Raw genomic sequence first — 22,708 nt, forward strand, 5'->3', positions numbered from 1 at the left:
ATGTGTCTCCTTTATAATAACTATTTTAATGTGCATTTTTAATATAGTTCAATACTTTGTTTTGTATATACCCGTGAGACCATTCACTTTTGAAGAAAATATGGAGAGTGTTGCCATTATGATTTAATGTATAACAACTTTTTTTAAAATGTTTACTTTCAGCTTTTGTGTTACAAGCATACACTAACATTTGATAGGTTGATCTTTTAACTGGTTGAATCTGTCACATCTTAGAAAACTTTTTGTTTTAATGAAAACCCTCATAACCCCATAACTTATTAACTTAAAACACAGAAAATTATGTACATTTTCAAATAATGAAGTTTAACCCTTTTAATAGAAACAATTGTCCCAGATTGGCAGCTACACTCACAAGCTTTAGTTAACCTATAGTTAAGGTTATCCACACTAAGATGCATGCTGCAGTCTGTGCTTCTCCTTACAATAAGTGCTGTCTATTTTTGTCTTATCTTTATTCCTCTCTCCGATGTAGAAAACAACTTGAATGCTTTCAGAAAACATTATCTTCTAGCCATTGATAGAATTTGTATTTAATTGTCTTAATCATCTTGCCTCCATAAAAAAAAAAAAAAAAAAAACAGATACACAGTTGCTTTCACCTGCATGATTTTCCTGTTATACTGGGAACATTTGTTTGCTAAAAGAAAACCTTTCATTACTTTCAGTATTATTGTATTTACTTACTTTCACTTAAAACTACTTGTTAGATCAAACCAAGGACCTTAATCCAGTCATTCACGTATGAAAAATTAAGAAAAAGCAGTTGTATTTATATCATGATCTGTGTACGTTTACAACCAGTCCCTTACCTCAGTAACCCAAGATTATAGCCTACTATCTTAAACATGCTTTTGTCCACACTTTTACCTATTTTTACATAGCAGTGCCTACATTTCTTAAGACTAACTAATAAGAAAGAAAGAGGACACTAGTATCCGTATAACACACAGAAGTGCTTTACTCTATAACATGCAGTACATGTCATGTTTTATAAAAATACTGTTAAGAACAAAATTAATTTTGCTTGGTTACCTCTTTACTTCCTCTTTCCTTGATGTTCTTCCAGACATTAATGACATTAAGCAGGGCATATGCTTTGGAGTCCCTAGAAGATTAACAAAGCCAAATAAGTCTAATTTTTTGAAGTTTCTTATTCAGCCATATTCTACAAATCTGATTGATGCCTTGTAGTCACACATTTATTCATTAATTCCCAAGTTGCTGGTTTTCTTCCTGTTGAACTCCATCTCCCAACTCCAGTCTATGGGTTAATTTCCAATGTACTCCTAACCATGTTCTTCTAGTCAACTTGTGCTTTTTTTCTCTCTCTCAAGCATTTTAATTTGGAACTCTGGAAAAGATTTCATTGGCATAGTCTCTACATGGGATTCATTATCAGAAGGACAAGAAAAAGAGCCCCCCCCCCCATTTGATAGCTCTCTTTTTGTTGGGCAGATTTTTGTATTTCCTCCTTAGCATGTTCTACATCAAAAAATGAATTTGACCATCCAGGAAAATATTCTGAAGATAGCAGGATACAGCAGCTTGAATCTTATACCTACGGGTCAAAATTCCCTGATTGTTGGAATAAATTTACTCCTCTATTGTGCACAGTGAGTAATTATTTTCTGCAAACACTCTACTGTCTGCATCATTTAGTACTTTGTCCTTCTGCCACAGTTTTGTGAGAATCAACTCTTTCTGCCGATAGTATTGCATTGTTACTATTAGAGGTCTTGGCTGCTTTCTTATGGCCAGGATTGGAGCATACACACAATGTGCCCTTTCAGCTAACAAATCCTGTTGTGGAGTACTAGTCCAGTTGCTTATTTGTGCTTTCATAAAATTAGTAGTCAATTCCTTCCAGTTTCTCCAGCACAGCAGGAAATCTCGGGTTTTCCCTGTATGTTATGTCCTCTAATTCAGCCATTTTTTGAAACATCTCTTCTTGAGCAGTCTCATACTCAGCCAGCCTTTTCTTCATTTTGACCTCTGATCTTTGGAGTTATATTAGCTCATCTGAATATCTATTTAAAGCTTCTTTAAATTTCTTCCAGCCTTTTGTTGTTTGAGTTTAAATACTCCTTCAGTGTTTCATTTATTTTAATCAGCTCTGAGCACATTTAACTTATTTTATTCCTCTAGGTTACCGGAAGTCATGTCTTGCACCAAAGCTGGAGCTTGAACTGCTTTTTGCTGTATAGCTGCAGGGTTTTTCCTACCTTTTGTGGTTGATTTTATTTCAGGTTCCCTAAATTTCTTATTTGTCGGCATCCAGAGTGCAATTACTACCCAGTAACTGAAATTTACCCAAAATAACAAATTCACTGGCCTTCTTTTCTGAGTTTTTCACACTGAGACAGCTAGTGTGTGTAGCCATCTTGGAAGTCATCTTTGTGTTCACATTGATAAAATAATCAAAAATTGTAATATAAATCGGGGGGAGTTATATTTTATTAGAAATTACTCCTTGCCAGGTACAGAACAAAGAATCATTAGTGACTTATAATCTAAATTATTTTATGTAAGCATACTCTATATTGATTTGCCAACTAAGAATCTTTAAATATATAAATAAACAAACAAATTAAAATAATCAGGGTGTCTGTACAACAAAGAATCAAGATTTGTTTTATCTACACATCCCAGAGCCCACCACTAAGACCTCAGAGCTACATTGGCTTATTTATTAATAATAATAATAATAAGAAGAAAAGCGGTCACCTTTTTGGATTTGTTTCTTCTTCAGTCAACTGTACCCCACAACCCCTTTCAAAAGCTAGAACATCCTTTAATAGTACATATCAAGAAAGAGTCTTATGACCCTAGGAAGGCAGCTCCTTAAGTGTGGTCAATAATTAATATACAGTTTAAAATTAAAGACAACTGAGACTATGCAACAAGCACCCATATTATAATATTTAATTTTGTTCACTTCTGAAGCAGAAAATACACAAAACAGAAATGAGTATGTACAAATAAATTCAAAGACCTAAATTCTTTGGTTTACAGTGATATCACTAATGTCTGGGACAATCTACCTGTTAAACTCAGGTCTGTTAAAAAAATACATTGCATTTAAAAACAACCATGTATTACAATTCCAGTTTTCCTAGTGTTGTCTGCTCTTGTAGTAACTAATTTTCCATTGCATTACTGATATACCTGTATTTTCTATCAACTCTAAATTTCTTTCTAATGTTGTAACACTGCGCTGTTATATATCCTCCCTCTCCCATTTTGTAGGTCTTTGAATTTATTTATTCATACTTGTTTCTGTTTAGTGTATTTTCTAAGTGGGCAAAATTGAATATTTATAATATGGGTGCTTGTTGTGAAGTCTTGGCTATCTTTAATTTTGACTTGGATATTAATTAATGACCGTAGTTCGATAAAATTATGGCATCACTGTTGTAAGTAAATTTCTTGTAGCAGACCTAACATTGAGGTGCCAAGGATATATGTTCCCTTTTTCCCCATACATACTTTACTAAGTGAAGCAGTTTAGCTGAGAAGGTTAAGGTTATACGCTGCTGATAGGCTTTGTCTTATGGTTGTGGATTTAATTTCCTTATATTCCACTTGTAGGCTGCGTGACCCTGAGCACTTAACTGGACAGTGTTTCTCGGTTGCCCATGGAAGGAGGCCGTATGTGCATAGTGGCATCACTTGGTTATCAGCACAAGTAAAATAAGTAATATTTGATTTAAGTGAATTTTTGTATTTTTCATTGTTTCTGTGATGTAGGATGTATTATATATTGGGAATATAAGGAAACTGAAAAGGCAAAAAAATCAATAGATGAGAAGTCATCATTTTATACTTTGCGTGCTTTAGAAGTTGGCATGTAAGTAGAAGTTGTATCTGTCTTGCTCCAGCTCAAAGTTTTTTGTTGTAGCAAATAAATTGGGCCATTTTTTCTGCATTTCTGTCAGATTTGACATCTAGAACAGCTTCACAGTTGAGAATGTGCAAGTAAGCATTCCTTATTGATGTTTACCTAATTAAACGTGCATGTTTTATTTTTTAGTAATGGAAAACCATGGTGATCAGATCCAGAGTGTGGCTTGGAAACAAGATGGTTCCCTGCTGGGCACATCCTGCAAGGTAAGTCAAGTGACTCATCAAAGAGCAGGAGGTAACACTGAATGTGTTGTAATGCAAACAGAAAAGGATATTTCTCTTTTTTTTTAGCTTTGAAACGTGTTATAGACTGCATTTTATAATCTTTTAGGATCAGGTAATGTAGTGGAAATGTGATAGGACAGTGTTGGACTTTTTCTCTTACTTGTTTCTTGTTTTATTGAGCAATTTACAGCCAATCTGTTTTAATTATCTATTATATCATAACATTGAATCGGCAACACGGGGTTATATACATTAATAGAAAAGAAAGCAAACTGTAATGGCAGCTTTTATTAGTTCTGCCATGCAGATGTATATGTGTATGTATGTATATATACTCATCTGTTTGTGTGTTCTTTTTAATAATTTTCATTCACTCCATTACATAAGCTGCTCAATTCCTACCTTCTGTTAAACCTCACTCCTCGTCCTGAATTTTATTTTGCAAGTGGTGTTCCCCCAAATTGTTTATTCCTGTGAAATTTGCCCCCTTTATTTTCCAAAGATCCATCCTCCAGTTTAATTTCCTTAATATCCAGAACTTCCTTTACATTGGGAACTGATTTTAATTTCCATTTTCTACTAATTATTGTTTGGCAGCTACTAACATTAAACTTAGTAAGACCCAAGGGCAGACAGTTCCGATTCTGTATCCTACTTAAAAAAAAAATAATTTCCTTAGTTATAGCCATTTGTTCCCCCAACATTTCTGTGAAAGTACTTTGTAGGGAATTTTTAAAATCTCTATTTAAGTTCCCAAGAACATGTTTCCAATTACCTCTATCTTCCACCACATTCTCTCCAGCATTTGCTACGTACCTGAGAAAAAGTTATTTAAAGCCTGCTTGGAGTATAAAAATACAAAAACACTTCCTTGCAAAAATCCTAAATCTTCAAAACGTTATGCACTTAGGAACATTGCAGATTCTTCCCATTGTTCCTTTGTAAATTGCCATTCAGTTCTCTTAAAGTTGTTGTGCAGTATTTTACATGCCACACTAATTATCCCTTTTTAACAGCAGCTTCTGTTTGACTTAACTAAAACTTTACTAGAACATTTCAAGAAAACAGAGTTTTGAACTGAGAAATATTTACAACAAGAGCCTGAAAAATTACTATAAGCTAGTAACAGAAGTTGGTAATTGACTTATCTGAGGCATCCAGAAGGTTAACAAAGAAAAGAAGAAATTGAAGGGTGAATAACTGTGAAAACTCGAAAGAGAAATCAGTGTGGGGCAGAGGTGGGAATAGCAGATAGCAATGACTGCTGAAGGAGAGATTTCTTCAGTCATCCTAGAGAGTAAGATTGAGCAAGAGTACTCTGAGTAATAAGAAACAAGTAGCAAGCTGAATGAAATAGATTTATAACCAGACATTCAGCGGAAATGAATAAGATGCCAACTGCTAGAAAGGAAATGAAAAATAAATGGTGGTACAACTAAAATATGCGCAAATTGTGCAGCAACTGAACTTGAAGATGCATCTCATAGGCTCAACTTGGTTTACAGTAGTACCAGAACAAATCAAAGGAAAAGACTGTAATGATCTGATGTGAAAATGCTTCCTTTCTTGGACCGCTGATATTAACATAGAAAGAGCATGTGGAATAAATAGTCCTAACCTGAGACTGACAAAGCAACTGAGACCTGTACTGATTATGCTGCATACATACTACTTGAGGGAATTATTTCTATTTTTTGAAGAAGTAAACAGTTGTAAAAGTTGGATACGCAAGAATCTGTTGATGATGACTTTCTCTCCAAATTTAAACTAGCACAGATACTTTTCCTTCTTCCATGAGACTGTGTAGAGAAATGAAACTTTTATTCACATTATTGTATCGTACATTGCTTTGGGTTTTTTACCCACTAGGGTTAAAAACTTACAGCAATTACCAAAAGGCATATAATGAATTGAAAAAAAAAGAAAAAAAAGCTCTACCTGAGCTTGTGTTTTGCATTGTGATATCTCTTTCTGTTTGCCTGTACTGTATCAATCCATGGTGGCGAAGGCAGTCTCTAATCTGCAGCACAAACTTCTGCCCAGCCTCATCCCACTCTGTTCTATTCCACTGCTGTGTTTCCAACCTCTCAGTTTTATTATCTTTTGTTTAGTGTATTCTCTCATGTCCTTAGCTGCTATAACAGAATCATTTTTAATCCATGCACCTAAATACTTTATCTTATCATGTCCCCATATGTATGGGTGTTGCTGAAATAATTTATATGTGGTTAGATAGTTTACCACTATAACCTTTGTTTTATCTTCATTTATTTTATATCTTGCAAAGACATGAAACTGTCTGAAAATGTTCTACAAAACTGAAATGTCCTTTCCAGGATTTACTAGGTACAGCATGATGTCATCTGCAAATAAAGCTTACATTTCTTTATTACCATACTATTTTTTTCCTTGAATTTGTGAAGCCCATTCCTTTGCTAATAGTTCTAAATATAAAACAAGCAGTAAAGGAGAAAGAAGAATTCCCTGCTTGGTTTCTCTGTTCAAACACAGCATGCCTCCCCACCTTTCATATATCTTCCTTATTAACCCTGTTATTTTATTATGAAAAGCAAATGTTACCATTGCTCCACTCATAGAATCCCAGATGACAATAGCGTGTATTCTTTGGATCAAGACCAACCAACAATGGTGGCACTTTGATTTAATCTGTTTCCCCCTGAATCATTGGCTATTTTTCTATCAATTTACATATAAAATATTTGCCTCCCCTCTCTTCAAAATTACATGTATCCATATCTATGAACTTTGACAATACCTTTTCCATTCTCTTAGCTAGTATAGATGTAGACATTTTAAAATCTTGGTTTACAATTAAAATCAGTATTTATGAAGCCAAGTTTGCAGTATCTTTATCATTTTAGTTAATACAGCCATCATAACTTTCTTCCAAGATGCTGGTACCCTCCCCCCCTTTTTTAAATATTGTTAAAAACTTTTGTCATTTTCTTCTCTTCTGAATTCCAGACTTCCACAGGAATATACCACCTGTTTCTGGAAACTTTCCTGGTGACTATACATCATTTTTGTCTCATTGCTTCCTGTCTTAGCTATTAAGTGTTAAGCCTTCTCTTCCTTTAACCTGCATGTAATTAAGTCTATCGAACAAATTTCCATTTGTGCCTTTTTCCTGGATTTTCCATTCATCTATTTATACAAATTTTCATAAAATTTACAAAGTGTCTTTAATAATCCTAATATGTCAGTAGGATCTCTGGTTGTGTTGTCTTGTCATAGCCTCTGTTTGGCCACAACCATGTCTACTTCCTGTTGTTTAACTCATTGTGCAGATGTTTTCTGTGCTATAGAGTTCTCAAGCATACTTGCTCAGCAGTAACCTTTCTTAACTCATAAGCGTCATGTATGCACTCCTGTATTTCCTGCAGTTGCTTCTGTTCTAGTTCTTTGATATTCCCCTTATCTTACAATATTTTAATCTTTGTCACCATCTCTAAGTAATTCACATTACTTTTTTCCACTCTCTATCTCTCTTAGCTCTAACGCATTTTTACTCTCCATTTTAATTTATCTCACACAATAGCTATGCTTTTTGAAGAAAATTCTGTATTCCCTAGTAACTCTCAAATCATTTTCACGACCCATTTCTTTAAGTTCCTTTCCTTTTAACAGATTAGTAGGAAACCACCAGCATCTCATTTTTACTTCATTACCCCACATGTATTTCTTAGTATTTATCTGTGCATGCTCTGATGTAGTCATTGGATGGGTCTGAAAGATTTCAGTTCAGTACATATGCTCCTGTGAAATATAATGTCTATCTAGGCTAACAAATCTATTGTACGTTAGGGAATCGTATGTTAATTCTGAGCTCCTCATGTTAAATGTATACGTGTGTGTGTATGTGTGTATGTATATATATATAAAAAATACATTTATTTATTTGTATTTTTTTAATTAGAGCATAGATCTTAAATGGCCATTTACAGGCTCAACCCAAGCTGCATGCATAGTAGCAGACAATTATGCATTTTATATAATGGTTAAATATATAATACTTAAGTACTGAATATTATACATTTACATGGAAATGAACATGTGATACCATAAAACAAACACTGAATGTTCAAAAGCAATATGTGTGCACACATTTACACAAAGGGAAGAAGAGTGGGACAGAGAGCAGGTGAAAGCGATGGAGCTGCAAATTTAAGCTTAAATGTGTAGAGTATGCCATTGTAGATGACATATCTGTAAATTAGTAAGCATCCAGTTGAGTATGTAAGAGATAAGATTTTTGTGGAGGTGTATCAGAATGGTTTGGTATTATGTACCCAACAAAGTATGCAGACTATTCAGAATGCACGTGTGTGTGTGTGTGTGTGTGTGTGTGCTCGCAAGCAGAAAGAAGATGAGAGTTTCTATTGTTAGGGGTGTCTGTGGAAGGTGCTGACTTGTATTCATGCCCTGTATTCAGACAGAGGAATTTGTGCTTTTTTTTTTTTTTTTTTTTAGAAAATGTTTGAATTGAGGTCTGAAAACCGAGTAATGATTTCATCTATGTCTTGGGAGTAAGGACTGAGAAGCTTTGACTGCTAGAATATAGTCTGAAACACTGTTTTTTTAAGAGATGGACCACCTCTGTCTTGGCTGCTGAGGTTATAAGTTAGACTTGCTGCAAATACTCACATTACATTCAGAAATTAGCATATTTTGTTATATTTCTCTTCAAGGTCCCCCTGATATGTTCCTCCTATTGCAAGTAAGGTTTTAGTTCTCGCTCATAAATAATTTCCTTATGAAACTTTACTGTTTTACTCAAAATTCTTTTAAGATTCATAATAGCAGTTTTAGGTGGAATGTAAATACATCACAGTATGATCCTGCCCCTCCCCAGCAAGTAACTTCTAACCAGAAATCTACCATTATTCTCTCTTTTCCCTGTTCTTTTGCTATCCGAGCCCCTGTCTCAATCATTATTATTACTCCCATTTTTCTTTCTCCCCAGTATTCTGCTGAATGCCCACCCTGAAATCCTTTGTCAAATTCACATGCCTATTTCTGTCCCAAGCATATCAATTGTAACATTGCTATTTGCACCCTACACTTATTAATATAATTCAACATTCTTTGCTTTTTGTATGAACCTGTAAGACAATGTACATTCCATACTAATATTGACAAATTGGCAATTGTAATAAGAAATTAATTCTCCCAGCTGTTATATATGCCAGTTCTTTCAAATGTATTTTTCTAGTTTGCAGCTTACACGCACAAATTAATGACTGGCAAGCTGATTTCTTATGTAGTTGCTTCTTCTCATTTCTATTTGAACCCATGTCATATGTTGGTATACTTCATACTTCAATAAAAACAGATTTTCAGAACCCATGTCCCTTTTTAACTCGGAGGAAACTCAAAAATTATCTACACTATTCAAAAAGGAAGTTTAAGCCTGTAATTTGGAGCAGTTGCAGCAAATTGATGGCTGCATCCACAGGCATTTCATATTCTAAAGTTAAGGTTACCCATGCTAAAGTGCATTTTAGAACTTGTGTGCCCACTTACACTGATTATCTGTTCTTATCTTATTCCTGCTCCCCTTCCAGGTGTGGTAAACAACTTGCATGCTTTCTGTAACCTCTAAGGTTTAGCTTTAAGAAAAAGTGCAGTAGCTACCCTTGAGTAAACAAACTAAATTGTGCACAATTATATTAAATGCATTTAAGTAAGTACAAACTGTGGTGAGAGCCAGAACTCTCAGCTGCCTTTATTTTGTGGAACTTGCCTATTTTCAGGCCAGAATTACTACTGTGATGTACCTAATTTTGGAGGTATGTCTCTGTTTTCAGACTTGATTTCCCCCTTCACACAATTTCCTGAATCCTCCCTCATCACACATGATTTTAGAGCTGCCAGGTATACAGTGGCACCAATAGTTAAAAAAAGAGGAAACTCATCTTAACATCTCCCTTTTTTCAGAAGCAAACATAAATGACATTTATAAATACAATTCACTAAAATATTTTACACTGTCTCTTTAATAATATGCTTATATTTTACATATTTTTTGTAACTGTGTTTTTTGAGTATGTGTTCTGAAGAGTATCCCACATTCCTACTAGAAGCAGGGAAGAGGTATGTGCTATTTAGTATTCAAATGTTATGCTAATTAGATGCATACATTTTTGGCTGAATATACCTACAGTTTAAGGGCCTTCACGGCTGTTTACATTGTCTGATGGCTGCGAGGTATGTTGCGAGGCAACTGCTTCTATAACTTCCCGTATTTTCAGACATCACTTATCACTGAACTTATTGCCAGTGTATATCTAAGTGTTAATTACATTGTACCCTATACATTTCACTCCCAACACAATGTTCAAATCTCTCATGATTGCTTGCACCTACAGATAGCTTGTCTCCGACTAAAAGCAGTTTGTAATGAAACAAAAGCTAGTGACCTTGCAAATGAAACAAGGAATCCATGTAAATTTCTATCGGAAGACACCGTTTAACTTATCATGATTAATTGTTTCCACACATGACCTCCTTGTCTCCAAATAAAAGCATTTGGTAATGGTACAAAATAGCTAATAACTTTGCAAATGCATGGAAGAACTGCAATTATTCAAGCTTTTCATAATTTTAATTTTTCAGGCCATTTTCTTTAAAAAAGATGTCTCTTCATTAGTTTAGACAGCTGTCTCTATAAAAACAGAGAAAATTATTGTCTTTTAATTCTTCATATAGTAAGTTCACTTTTCACATTCCCCTAACTGGCCAGGTTCACTGTATTATATTAACTTTAACCTGCCTCTTTCCAGCCCTTCTTTCCTTGCTATATTGTAAAACCTGGCTACATTAAAAATCAGAAAACGTATTTTCCTATTTTATTTTCTTCAGGATATACAGCAGTTACTGATAATACTCTCCCCACCTCACATTTAAAATACCTCTGACTGCTCTCCCACCTCATATTTAAAATACCTCTGACTGCACACTGCACAGAACTGCTTCACAGTGTAACATTATAACGATTTATATTATGAATTTTTATACAAATATCAGTAGCAGTATAACATGTTTTACAGTTACTTCTTCAATGTCCATCTAAATGAGTTTATATTTTGCTGTTCACTCGCGGTGGTGGTGCTGCGGTAGCATTGTCGGCTCACAGTAAGACGCTGTCCAGTTCAATTTTCAGCTAGAGCGTCTTCTGCATGGAGACATGCATGAATGGGCGTACCTTCATTGAAGATTGTGCGTCAGGGCTGGTAACTCGGCACTTAAAAATTAACTACCAGTCATTAGCGGACTGGAGTTCCGCTGTGGTGACCCCTAACCGGGAAAAGCCGAAAGATTCAAACCCAGCAGTTTAAGACAGTCAACAATCTTCCAGTCTTTCCTTCTACTTCTATTTGCAGGCCAACATTTCAAGTGTCTAATAATGCATCTAATTGGATTAATGCTTTACAGTGCTCCCATTTATTTAGTAACAATTTCACATTGTTGCTTGTCTACTTGATCATCTGCATTTCCCAACACAGTTCTCTGTTTCAAGTTCAAGGTTCTGCTATTTTTTTTTAGGCAGCTCATGGCCTTTTCTATCACTCAATTATTTACCTTTGGAACAATGGACAAGTTTTCTATAATTGTTAAAAGAATGGGAATCCAGAGCCGCCCCCCCCCCCCACCCCCTCAGCTTGTAAGCTTGCTCTGTTCTGGCTAAATTTAATGCCTCCTCAGCCTATTTTGCTAATTGCAAAGTTAAAAGCCTATGTGTAATTTGGTGAAAACTTTCCCATAGCCTTGTCATTTATCAGTCTTTCAGAACAGAAGATGTACTATGCCATCTGTGGGTCTAATTTTGTAATCTACACTGCAGTCATTTCACAGTTCCATTATGCAGTGTGACTGTAAAATTACACCTCAGGGTGTAATCTGAGGGTGCTGGATTGATTTTTGTTGGTCCAGTTTTCCTCTGGGCACCAGGGGCTTACAGGAAGTGACTTACATTCCTTGACTGGAATGGAATTGCAAAGTGCCAGCAGCATAATTTATGAAATGAGGCTCATGATGAGCACTTTTAATTGTTGGTTGAAACTTGCTGATAATTGTCAAAGGTATGAACCTGTATTTAATTTAGCCAGCATTTGTAATTACAGCACTGAAGAATTCTGTCCCAGTTGACAGTTCTGCAATCACATTATGAAATTGCCTTGCTAATCAAACTTCTTAGCTGATTTTTTATCAAATATTGAAAATGACTGAACTTTGGAGGCTTGTTAAATTTGGGAAATGTCCTTGTAATTTTGGTAATTTTCATTGCATTGATCTGAAACTTTCATTATACCATAGTTTGCACCACATTTTGAATTTTACAGTTGTAATTTCTCAGATGTGCATTAAAATGTATTTTCCTATCACAGGAGAATACTTCAGTCTTAATTTGTGGAATAACCTTCTGTACAGCATGTTAATTTTTCTTGATTGTTTTCATAAAGTGACATCTTAATGAAAATCTGTACTTCTTGGAGTGAAAGTACTTGCGTCACTTTTACTGCCATTTCCCTCTTCCCATTCTTCCTCTGACATCTCGCCATTAATCCTGTGCATTCCTCTGCCTTATTTCTCTCCTAAACCTTTTCCTTACTTTTCTCTGCATCCACTACCAATCTCTTGATTGTTCGATCATGCATACACCCACCCATAACTGCATTTTATTTTGGGTAATATGATTTGCAACCTACTGTAAACTGCCACTCTGCATTATCTTGTTTAAAGAGGTATATAGCTACCCACAACTATATTTGTACTTTTCTCGTTTCTGTAATGTACTGTAAATTTCCACATTTTGCTGTATTGTCATTGTTTGGGTCCCCTCTGTAAATGGGCTTTGCCCAAGCTAGGTTAACCCAGTCATCAAAATATAACTAAGTAAATAAAAATATTTGCTATGAGTGATATTGTTGTAAGAAAGAATGGGATCCCTTTTCTACAGTGCAACACCTCAGTGCACTTTTATTTTACATTTGTTTTAACATAGTTCTTTGGTTTAATCGTTTTGCCTGTCTAATTTTATTTTATTATTTTATTTTACATTTGTTTACCGGGAAGGTCCGACTAGACAGAGCCCAGGTCCAGAACAATTGCTAACATACTATACATAAGATATTTACACATTGTTATAAATGGATGGAATACTGAAGGACCTGTACTGATGTGAATAGGAATGGCATCAGGGACACAGTATAATTTACAAGGGGAGTATGTAGTTTTCAGTAACATGTTAAACGGAAACATGTAATGGCAGTCATTATCAGTAACATATTCAAGTGAAACGTAATAGAAGTTGTGAAAAACAGTCATGTCAGAACCTGAGGAGTATAAGAAGCAGTAGTTGTTACAGATTTGCTGCGTAAAATGTAGCCAACAACTAATTTCAGTATAATAATACCAAGCCTCAGAATATACCTGGTTTCATTGATAAGTTTCTTTTGCCATGTTTTTACTTTTAATGACTTTTGGCTGTTATTTGATGACTTGCATTTCATTTCCTTGGGCATTACTCTGTGAATTGCGAGACTAATTACTTTTTTGTGTAGCATTTTTATACCTACAATATACTATGAGCTTAATTTATTGCACACTGTAGGGAAAATAAACACAGAATGACAAGAAGCTGCAAGTACAATGCAGTGCTATTCTGTGGAACATTGGCATATGCTACAGTTATTTTTGGTCCCCAGTTGATTTTCCATATGACTCCATTACCTTCAGCCAATTCTCCCATTGATTCTATCAGGACGAGGGAGGTCTGGCAATCTCTGGGCTAGGGAAGAGTGCTACAACCCATACATTCCTGCATTAAGTTCTTTATTATTCCATTTGTCCACCCCATAGAGACAGTTGAGTGATGGGGAAGATTCATTGAGGCAGCCTCCCATCCCGAATTGAAACATCCGCTTCCCTTGTGATTGTTCATTGAACTCCTCTTCCCTGCTGCCAGCTGCAGGCAGCATACCTCTGCATGCTTTCTCAGCTTGCATGCTGCAGGCAGCATACCTCTGCATGCTTTCTCAGCTTGCATGCGTGCAGGCAATGTATGCTCACAAGCTCATGCTGAATGGTTGCAACATCTAGTGCTTCTTCTAGGTCTTAACTGCATGGTGAACCAAAGCTGCCTTCCTCACCAAGGATGAGCAGTCTGACAAGGAAGAATGTGTATTAGCAGACCTGCTACATAGTCAGGACTTTATCCATTTCCACCACAGAGCTGGCTTTGAGTGAATACCAAATCTTTAAAGTCTTATTCTGAGGTTTGTATCCTCATCATGTTAATCCAGTTAAAAGTAATGTTTTTTGTAGAGTGAAATGGGTTATTAAAGGGGAGAGCACCTTCTCTTGCTTCTTAATATTTTTAGTGCTTGGTTCCATGTCACAGTTGTGGCCATCAGAACTCCAAATTTGTACTTGAATTCAAAATAATTAATTGAAATTAGAATTCATAGTCCCTTTTCTTATTAGGGATAACCTCCAGGCATCTTCATAAAAGAAGTTTCATTCCCTGCACCTGTTACATAATGTAATCATTCCTAGAGTCCCTGTACCTTAGGGAAAGAGGAACTTCTCTTGCAGTAGCGTAATTCAAAAAGAGTGTGTATTCACACTTGGCAGCAATTACAGTAGCATGTTACATTCACTGTATATTACCCTGCTGTCTGACTCATGATTAAATGATACTTTATATACAAAAAACCAGCTGGGGCTCCTCTGAAGGGACATAGTCAATCAAAATTGTTAGAGAATTAAAACATGCCCAGATTTCATCAGGACAGAATTTTGCAGAGCAGCTTCATGTACAAAATAGATAGAAACACTTTCAGCCTATCTAGATCGCCTTTTAGTGTTTTTAACTTGGTATCTCCCCCATGCATCTTTCCTGTTCCATTTTCTGTAATTGGCCTATTGTGACATCTTTTTATGACATATCAAAAACTGCATTCATGCAGTTCCTTGTTTTCTATTTTTTATAGGTATTTTCCAACAGCTAGAAATGACTGAGAGAAGTGTGTCACTTGGTACAAGGCTGGGGTTAGTGCTCTTGGCCTATCTCTGTGAGGAATCACAGCCTGTTTTGTGATGACATAAGGATTAGAATAGTTAGTCTGAACAGGGGAGCCAACTTCGAAAGTGACCTAATGCAGTGTTCAGGGACATCAGATTTGTAGTAGTGAAGATTTGCCCCACCCTCCCAAGCTGGGATTCCCTTTTGGGAAATTGCAGACATATGCATTTTGTTATGGAAAATGCAGGAGTTATCAATGAGAAGGATCCATATAGTATTAAAAAAAAAAAACAGAAAAAAGATCTTGTAGTTATACTTGCAAGCTACTCCCACAGCAAACAGCCTTATCCATCTTTCCTGTAATTTGTTATACAGTGTGAAAAGACAGTTGCAGGGAGAACAGATCAGTGTAGCGTATTGCAGGGTCTGGTCTCTAAATACTATGGAGGCAACCTAATTTAGAATAGGGTGCCCAGCTCTGGAGACCATACCAGCATGTAACATAAGACTGGCTAAAAGTGCACATCAGAGTTAGTCTGACTTGTAAAGACAGTGTTGGAGGAGCGAAAGTACTGTCCCCAGGGGTAGGGGAGGTGGTAGAGCACAAAATGAAGCAGAGACAATAAGTAGAAGCAAGAATGCTGGGTAAAAACAGGCAGTCAAAGTGGAAGAGGGAAAGATGGAGGGATAAATGGAAATATGGGGAAGAAGGTTAATATAAAGGAGGCGATAAGAATGAAAACAAAGAAGGAACATTTAGCAACAATAACCATAAGAGAGAGACATAGGTTTAAATAAAAGATTTTAACCAAGCAAAAAGATAAGCAGTACAGGAAGTAAAAATGTAGAGCGGCTACCTGTCTATGTACATAGTTATGAGAGGGCAGGAGATGAGTGTTGTGTATAGTTAAATAAAAAGAAAAAGGGCAAAGAAAAATAAAAGGTAAGAAAGACTGGAACAGTGACTTCCCAAGAAAGAGTGATGTACTGAGGTGGTTTCTTGGCCAAAAAAGAATGAAAATTAATTAAAAATAGATTTAGATAAATCTGGATAATATATTGCCTTTTGAGAGATCAAAAAAGTGATGTTGAAGTATATGTAGCCTCTGGTTCTGAGTTTTTCTTTGTTCTCTTTTCTCTTTATACAGAGTGTCAAGATATGGACCAACAATTAGGGGATGCCAAATACGAGTGCACCATGCATGCAGATTGCAGTCTGTGCTTCAGTAATAAAATGTTGGGTGTTGAATAAAAGATACCGACAGAGGTATAGATGGCAAAGTATGACAAATGCGTATTAGTGCTTCAAACGCACTGACAAAAGGGTAGTTAATTTTTTGTTGAGCTTGTCAATGACACAGAACTATCTTTTGTTGAAACCCATTCCAACAAAAGTTTTTCTTCGACCCCTGCATTCATTGGAATCAAAACAAGACCCCAAACAGTGTTATTGTGAGGGGACAAGCCTTCTCTATCCCCACATCCTAAGATCACACAGTAGTGAAAAGAACAAACCTTCTTAACCAGACACATACATAGAAGTGTCAACAAAATATAACCTGTCTTTCCTGTTTTGACAGAAGTAAACTGTTGTTTAAAGCAATGGAATCCATTGTGACATTATCCTGCAAAGATTCTATTTATATCCTGCAAAGACCCGTTTTACTATAAGGTGAGAATATATTCTGTTGCTGCCACAGATAAGACTGTGAACATTTTTAAACAGTCAGTACAAAGGGTACTAGACTCTTTGGTCTCCTTAATGGATAGGAGAGTCTCAAATACTACTCTGCGTAGTTATTTTAGAATTGTGTGAGTCAAGGAGAAGGAATGGTCCTCATCAAAACAGATGTGACAGAACTTTCAGCTTGTGTCTAAAAAGGTGCTCTTTTGATCCACATTTCTTGTGGGAAAGTTAACTCCTGGTGTGTTAAAGAAGAGAGTGGCAGCATTTCCAGATATTGGTGGAATGTGTGCGCCAAACCAGTGTGTTCTGACAGAAGGATAGTTCGTGCCAGTCATTCATTTTCGGTATGGTTGGTATTGATGAAGGTTGTGATGGTATCAAGTTGAGCAGGCCAGAGCTTCTATCCCCAACAAGAGTCTGTAGCTCATTCTGTGAGGTCCCAGACATTCATTCTTAAGCTATGTAGTTGGTTCATCCTGTCTGCCTCAAAGATTCATTCAAGTAGGACGTGTCTAGTATATGCCTACAGTAGAAGATGTTTAGTAGAATTGTCACAAAGTGCATGTGATTGGATGAAGTTGCGAAGGAGAGGAGTCAGGGGATTTAGTGAAAATATTCTTTAATCTTAATAAGATCTTCAATTCAGTGTGATCTTCTACTGCACAAGAGGAAGACTATGAACAAAATTAGAGTATTTGAAAGAATATTGGAAACAAGGTTAGACCATTAGAAAAAGACAAAGAGAGAGAGAGACGTGCAGGGGGTGTGACTAAAGTTAGTAACCAGGATCTAGACTAGTACCAGAAGGTGAGACAGAGGTCCTAATGTGTGGCGCCAGTTGTGGCGGGTTCCTTGTGCCAGGATCTAGAATAGTAGCAGAAGAGTGACAGAGGTCCTAATGTGTGGTGCCAGTTATGGCGGGATCCTTGTGCCAGGATCTAGACTGGTAGCTGAAGCGGAGACAGAGACCCTAATGTGTGGTGCCAGTTATGGCGGGATCCTTGTGCCAGGATCTAGACTAGCACCAGAAGGGAGACAGAGGTCCTAATGTGTGGTGCCAGTTATGGTGGGATCCTTGTGCCAGGATTCAGACTAGTAGCAGAAGTGAGACAGAGGTTCTAATGTGTGGTGCTAGTTATGGCGGGATCCTTGTGCCAGGATCTAGACTAGTAGCAGAAGGGAGACAGAGGTCCAAATGTGTCGCCAGTTATGGCGGGATCATTGTGCCAGGATCTAGACTAGTAGCAGAAGGGAGACAGGGGTCCTAATGTGTGGCACCAGTTATGGCGGGATCCTTGTGCCAGGATCTAGACTAGTAGCAGAAGGGAGAAAGAGGTCCTAATGTGTGGCGCCAGTTATGATGGGATCCTTGTGCTTATTTTCTTTTCCTCCTTTTTTTTTTCTTTTAGCTAATGCTTCCCTGTGTGACTGAAGTGCTTCTAATCCTGTGCTGATTACACTGATGTTTTTATCCTGTACTGGGTACAGTTCCAGAATCTCCTCAGGACAAACCCTGGAGTCCCTATCCATACTTAACTATATGTAATCATTTCCTTTCTTTGCACGTCCTCTTTTTATGGAATAAACCCTCATTGCTGTTATCAGTGTTAGTGTTGGTTCTACTCTGAAACTCTGATATCCACAATATCAAGGATCAGAAGTAGTGAAAAATAATATCTTAAATGCAGAAGGGAGAAAAAAATTAAACTGTTTATTGCAGGGGCAAGCCCCCCTGATGTAGTGTGGTAAGCTCCCTACACCCCACTTGCACTATTTGAAGAAAGAAGAATCTCCCAAAGAAGTGAATCATTTCCGTTGCACACTTAGATATCTCACTGGTGATCATTTCCTGTGGAAAACAGAAACTGAGGTTATGTTCTGCATATTCTTCCTTCTAATAACAGACACTCAAGGAATTTTAGCTCTATCATTTGTAGAGGAGCTGCAAGTGATGTTCCATATCTCAGGCTGTGGGAAATGGAGAGTTCTGTCTGCATGGATGGTAACTTTGCTGGGTCATGGAACCAGTTGATATAAGTTGTGTTCTTTCTACCTCTTCTTGGTGCCAGTGAGAAGCGACATTAGACTAGACTGCTTTGTTTTCTGCATCTCCTAAAATGCCTCTGTATTTACTGTCCATATCACCTTGTGTGTGCCACACAGTGTATAAGTCAGAGACTGCTCATGTACCTACCATGAAGGGAGGCACCAAAAGTGTTCTCTTTGTGTTACTCTGGCTAACTTCATTCTAGAACATAGCCTGACATTGTTGCGAGAACATGTCTTCTGTATCTATAGGCTAGTCTGTATACATAAGATTTACCAAACCATGCAGTACATGATAGAGCTCATCACAGATTATAAACAACTATATTTTATTTTGATAAAATTACTGATACAGAAATGTGACTTGCCTTTCAGATACACTCACAAAAATATTACACCAGTATATGGAAACATGTTGCTGTAGTTATACAACCAAAAGAAAAAGGCAGTCTTAGTGCAGAAATAATATTAGCATATTTAAATAATGAAAAAGTACTGTCATTAAGCTGCTACTCTTTTTTTTTTTCAAAACAGGTTTATTGTTTTAACATATAAGAGAAATATCATAACAATTTTATACAAGTAATTAAAAATAGGTATTATTATAATATTCAACAAAACAACTAAAGTATTTACAAAGACATCCACTACAATCAGATCAATTAATTAAACTAAAATACCATGCTATTGAAATTAAATTTTTTTTAACAAATTTTGTAAATTATCCCATACAATAAAATAAGATGTTTTTCTATTTGTTCTCGTCCTAATTGTGTTTATTTCCATATGGCACACTATATTCATAACATTTTTAAATTCATTGAACGAAGGAGGTGTATCTGAAATCCAATTTCTAGTTATTATTTTCCTAGCCACTGCTAGAATAGACCATAACAAGGGAAGCTTAACCTTTTTAACACTTTGAGGTACAGGTGTGTTGAATAATATAAGAGATTTAGAAATAATGAAATTATCTGTAAAAAGAGCCTGCAAAATTCATTATTTGACTTCCAGTATTCTTTCAATTTTATACAGTCATAAAACATATGAGCCCAGTCAGCATTAATTTCTACATTACATCTCTTACATAGATTATCTTTATTATTTATTTTATTCATCATCAAAGGTGTATAAAAGATCTATGTAAAAATTTCCATGTATAAAGTCTCTAGACAATGGAAGGCGTAGTTCTATAAGCAGATTCCAATATATATTGTTTATCTTGTTGATTTGGTGGGTCCCCATTAATAGAAGTGAAATAATTCCAGTATGAATCTACACTGTAAAAGTTTCTTGTCTGATAACTTTATGTATGTATGAAAGTTTACCTTTATCAGAAACTTTATGTTGTAAATTTAATATCAAGTAATCAATCAGTGTTGGAATAGATTCTTTAACAGTTATAGACATTAAATCTATTTTATTAATTAGATGTTGTCTAAAGGTCTGAACCTCTAACCAGCAAGTTTCTCTTAGATCAAATTCTTGTTTTAAGAAATCTAGATTTTTAACTTTATTATCAGATATCAACTGATACCAGTACTTTAGATCATTATCTATAGCTAAATGAGTTCCTTCAGAAGTAGATAACAAAAGCATACCCTGAGTATACATTATAGGAAATACAATAAAATTCCATTCCCTATACTTAGGGTGCATGAATATAAAGTTACGATAACTAATAATAATATTTAATGGGTAACAAACCATATGTTTAGGTGTAATAGGTGAAGTACAAAATTCCTTTAGTAACCATGACATGGAGTTATTTACAATCATATTTTTATGTGTTAAGGAGATTTTCATGAAGTGTATACTAATTAGCTCCCAATAATCTTTCCATTTTGTGACATATGACTGATCTATTAATAAAGTAATAACTTTTACAATAGAAGAGATAGTATATAAATTAAAGTCTGGAAAAGAAATACCCCCTTGAGACCAGCTATTAGTATGTTTCTTTAATGCAATCCTAGGTCTATTAGGTGCCCATAAGAAATTTAATATTAGTGTGTTCAGTTTTTTGATAATTATTTTTGTAGTTGGAAGTATTATTGATTGTATTAAGTATAAAATCTTGGGGAATATTATCATTTTAATAATTGTAAGTCTCTCCTCCATAGTAAAAACATATTATTCCAGGTATTAAAAAGATTTTGTATATTAAGAAAACAGGTATTATAATTATTATATATAATAGATTTAATATCTTTAGATAGTATTATACCTAAATAAGTTATCTGACCTGAATTGGGTACATATTTAGTAAAATCACTAATGAGAATATTTTTTCGTGTATATATAGGTAGTATTTTAGTTTTTTCTTCATTGAATATTAAACCAGAAATACTTTTAAAATTCATCATGTTATCAAATAGAGACTGTATAGAAGAATTAGATCCTGCTGATGTAATTAGAACATCATCTGCAAAAAGTTGAATTTTGGATGCTGTATTTTCATCTATTTCAAAACCCTCTATGTCAGTACTGTTTCTGATCAAATTAGCCCAAGGCTCCATTACTAAAGTGAATAATAGTGGAGAAAGTGGACATCCTTGTTTTGTACCTTTAAGAATGGGTATTTTTTGTGAAACATATGTTCCTACCTTAATATAAGCCAACATTCCTTTGTATAAATGTTCAATTAGATTTACAAATGCATCCGAGAAGTTTGTGCACTTCATTAAGGTAAACAGATAGTCCCAACTTACTGAATCAAATGCTGAACTTATATCAAGACTAATAAGTGTTAAATCTTTCTTTTTCCTATTTGCAAAATCTATTAATGTTAAAGTTCTTCTTATATTATCAAAAGTATTTCTATTTACAATGAAGCCTGTCTGATCTATATCTATAATGCCGGAATGATTGTCTTCAATCTATCAGCAAAGATATTCATAAACATTTTATAATCAACATTAAGTAATGAGATGGGCCGATATGAAGAACATCTAGTTGGATCTTTATTAGGTTTTAAAATTGGCGAAATAAATGTATATTGCCAAGATGGGGGTTATTAACTCAGTTTGGGCCAAAATAAAAACCTTGTGTATTAATGAATATGTATTTTAGAAAGGATTTTATATATCTCTGGTATAATACCATCATTACCCGGTGCTTTGTTTGATTTAAGCTTATTTATTTGTGTAATAACTTCTGTATATGAAATACTCTTGTCCAATAGTTTAATCTGTTGTTTATTAAGCTTTTTATTCATATTTGTGGTTATAAACTCCTTTATTTTATCTTTAGGTTCCATGTTAATATTATTATGGTTAATTTTGTGAAAGTGATTTCTAAATTCATCTAGTATTTCTGGTATACTAGAAACATTCTTCTTTTTCCTTAGAGAAAAGATTTCTTTGATAAGGTTTTGTTTATTTAACCTTTTTGTTTTATTTTTAAGTCTATGTAAGTATTTGGGGCTTATTGAATAAGACAAAAACTTGTATTTCTCTAAAGTTATTTTAACTTTATGAGTTAAAATTTCTTCGTATTTCTCATTTAGTTTGTTTATTTCTTCAATAACTTTCTTGTCCATAATATTTTCTTTATTATTATGTTGATAAGAGTTTAATTTACTTTGAATATCTAACAATTCCTTATCCCAAGATTTCCTTTTATTATTATACCATCTGATACTTTGTCCATATAGATATGATTTTAAGGCATCCCAAACATAAACAATGGAGACTTCAGGAGTGTTATTTATGTCTAAAAAATGTTTTACTTCTGAAAGTATATATTCTTTATAGTCTTTTAGTTGAGTTAAGTATGCT

The 22,708-nt window shown here is 35.1% G+C and overlaps 1 protein-coding gene across 1 annotated transcript in view; it reads left to right on the forward strand.

Annotated features, from left to right (window-relative positions):
• LOC122816501 (coronin-7-like) overlaps positions 1-22,708 on the forward strand; it is a 3,324,782-nt gene that overhangs the window by 717,183 nt on the left and 2,584,891 nt on the right. The window contains exon 6 of the mRNA XM_044089332.1: positions 4,052-4,128. Within this exon, the coding sequence (XP_043945267.1) occupies positions 4,052-4,128 (77 nt within the window). The remainder of the gene's footprint in view (positions 1-4,051; positions 4,129-22,708) is intronic.

This window comes from Protopterus annectens, chromosome 12.part0 (genome assembly GCF_019279795.1).
Source record: "Protopterus annectens isolate FY-2018-M chromosome 12.part0, PAN1.0, whole genome shotgun sequence".
Lineage (NCBI taxonomy): Eukaryota > Metazoa > Chordata > Ceratodontiformes > Protopteridae > Protopterus > Protopterus annectens.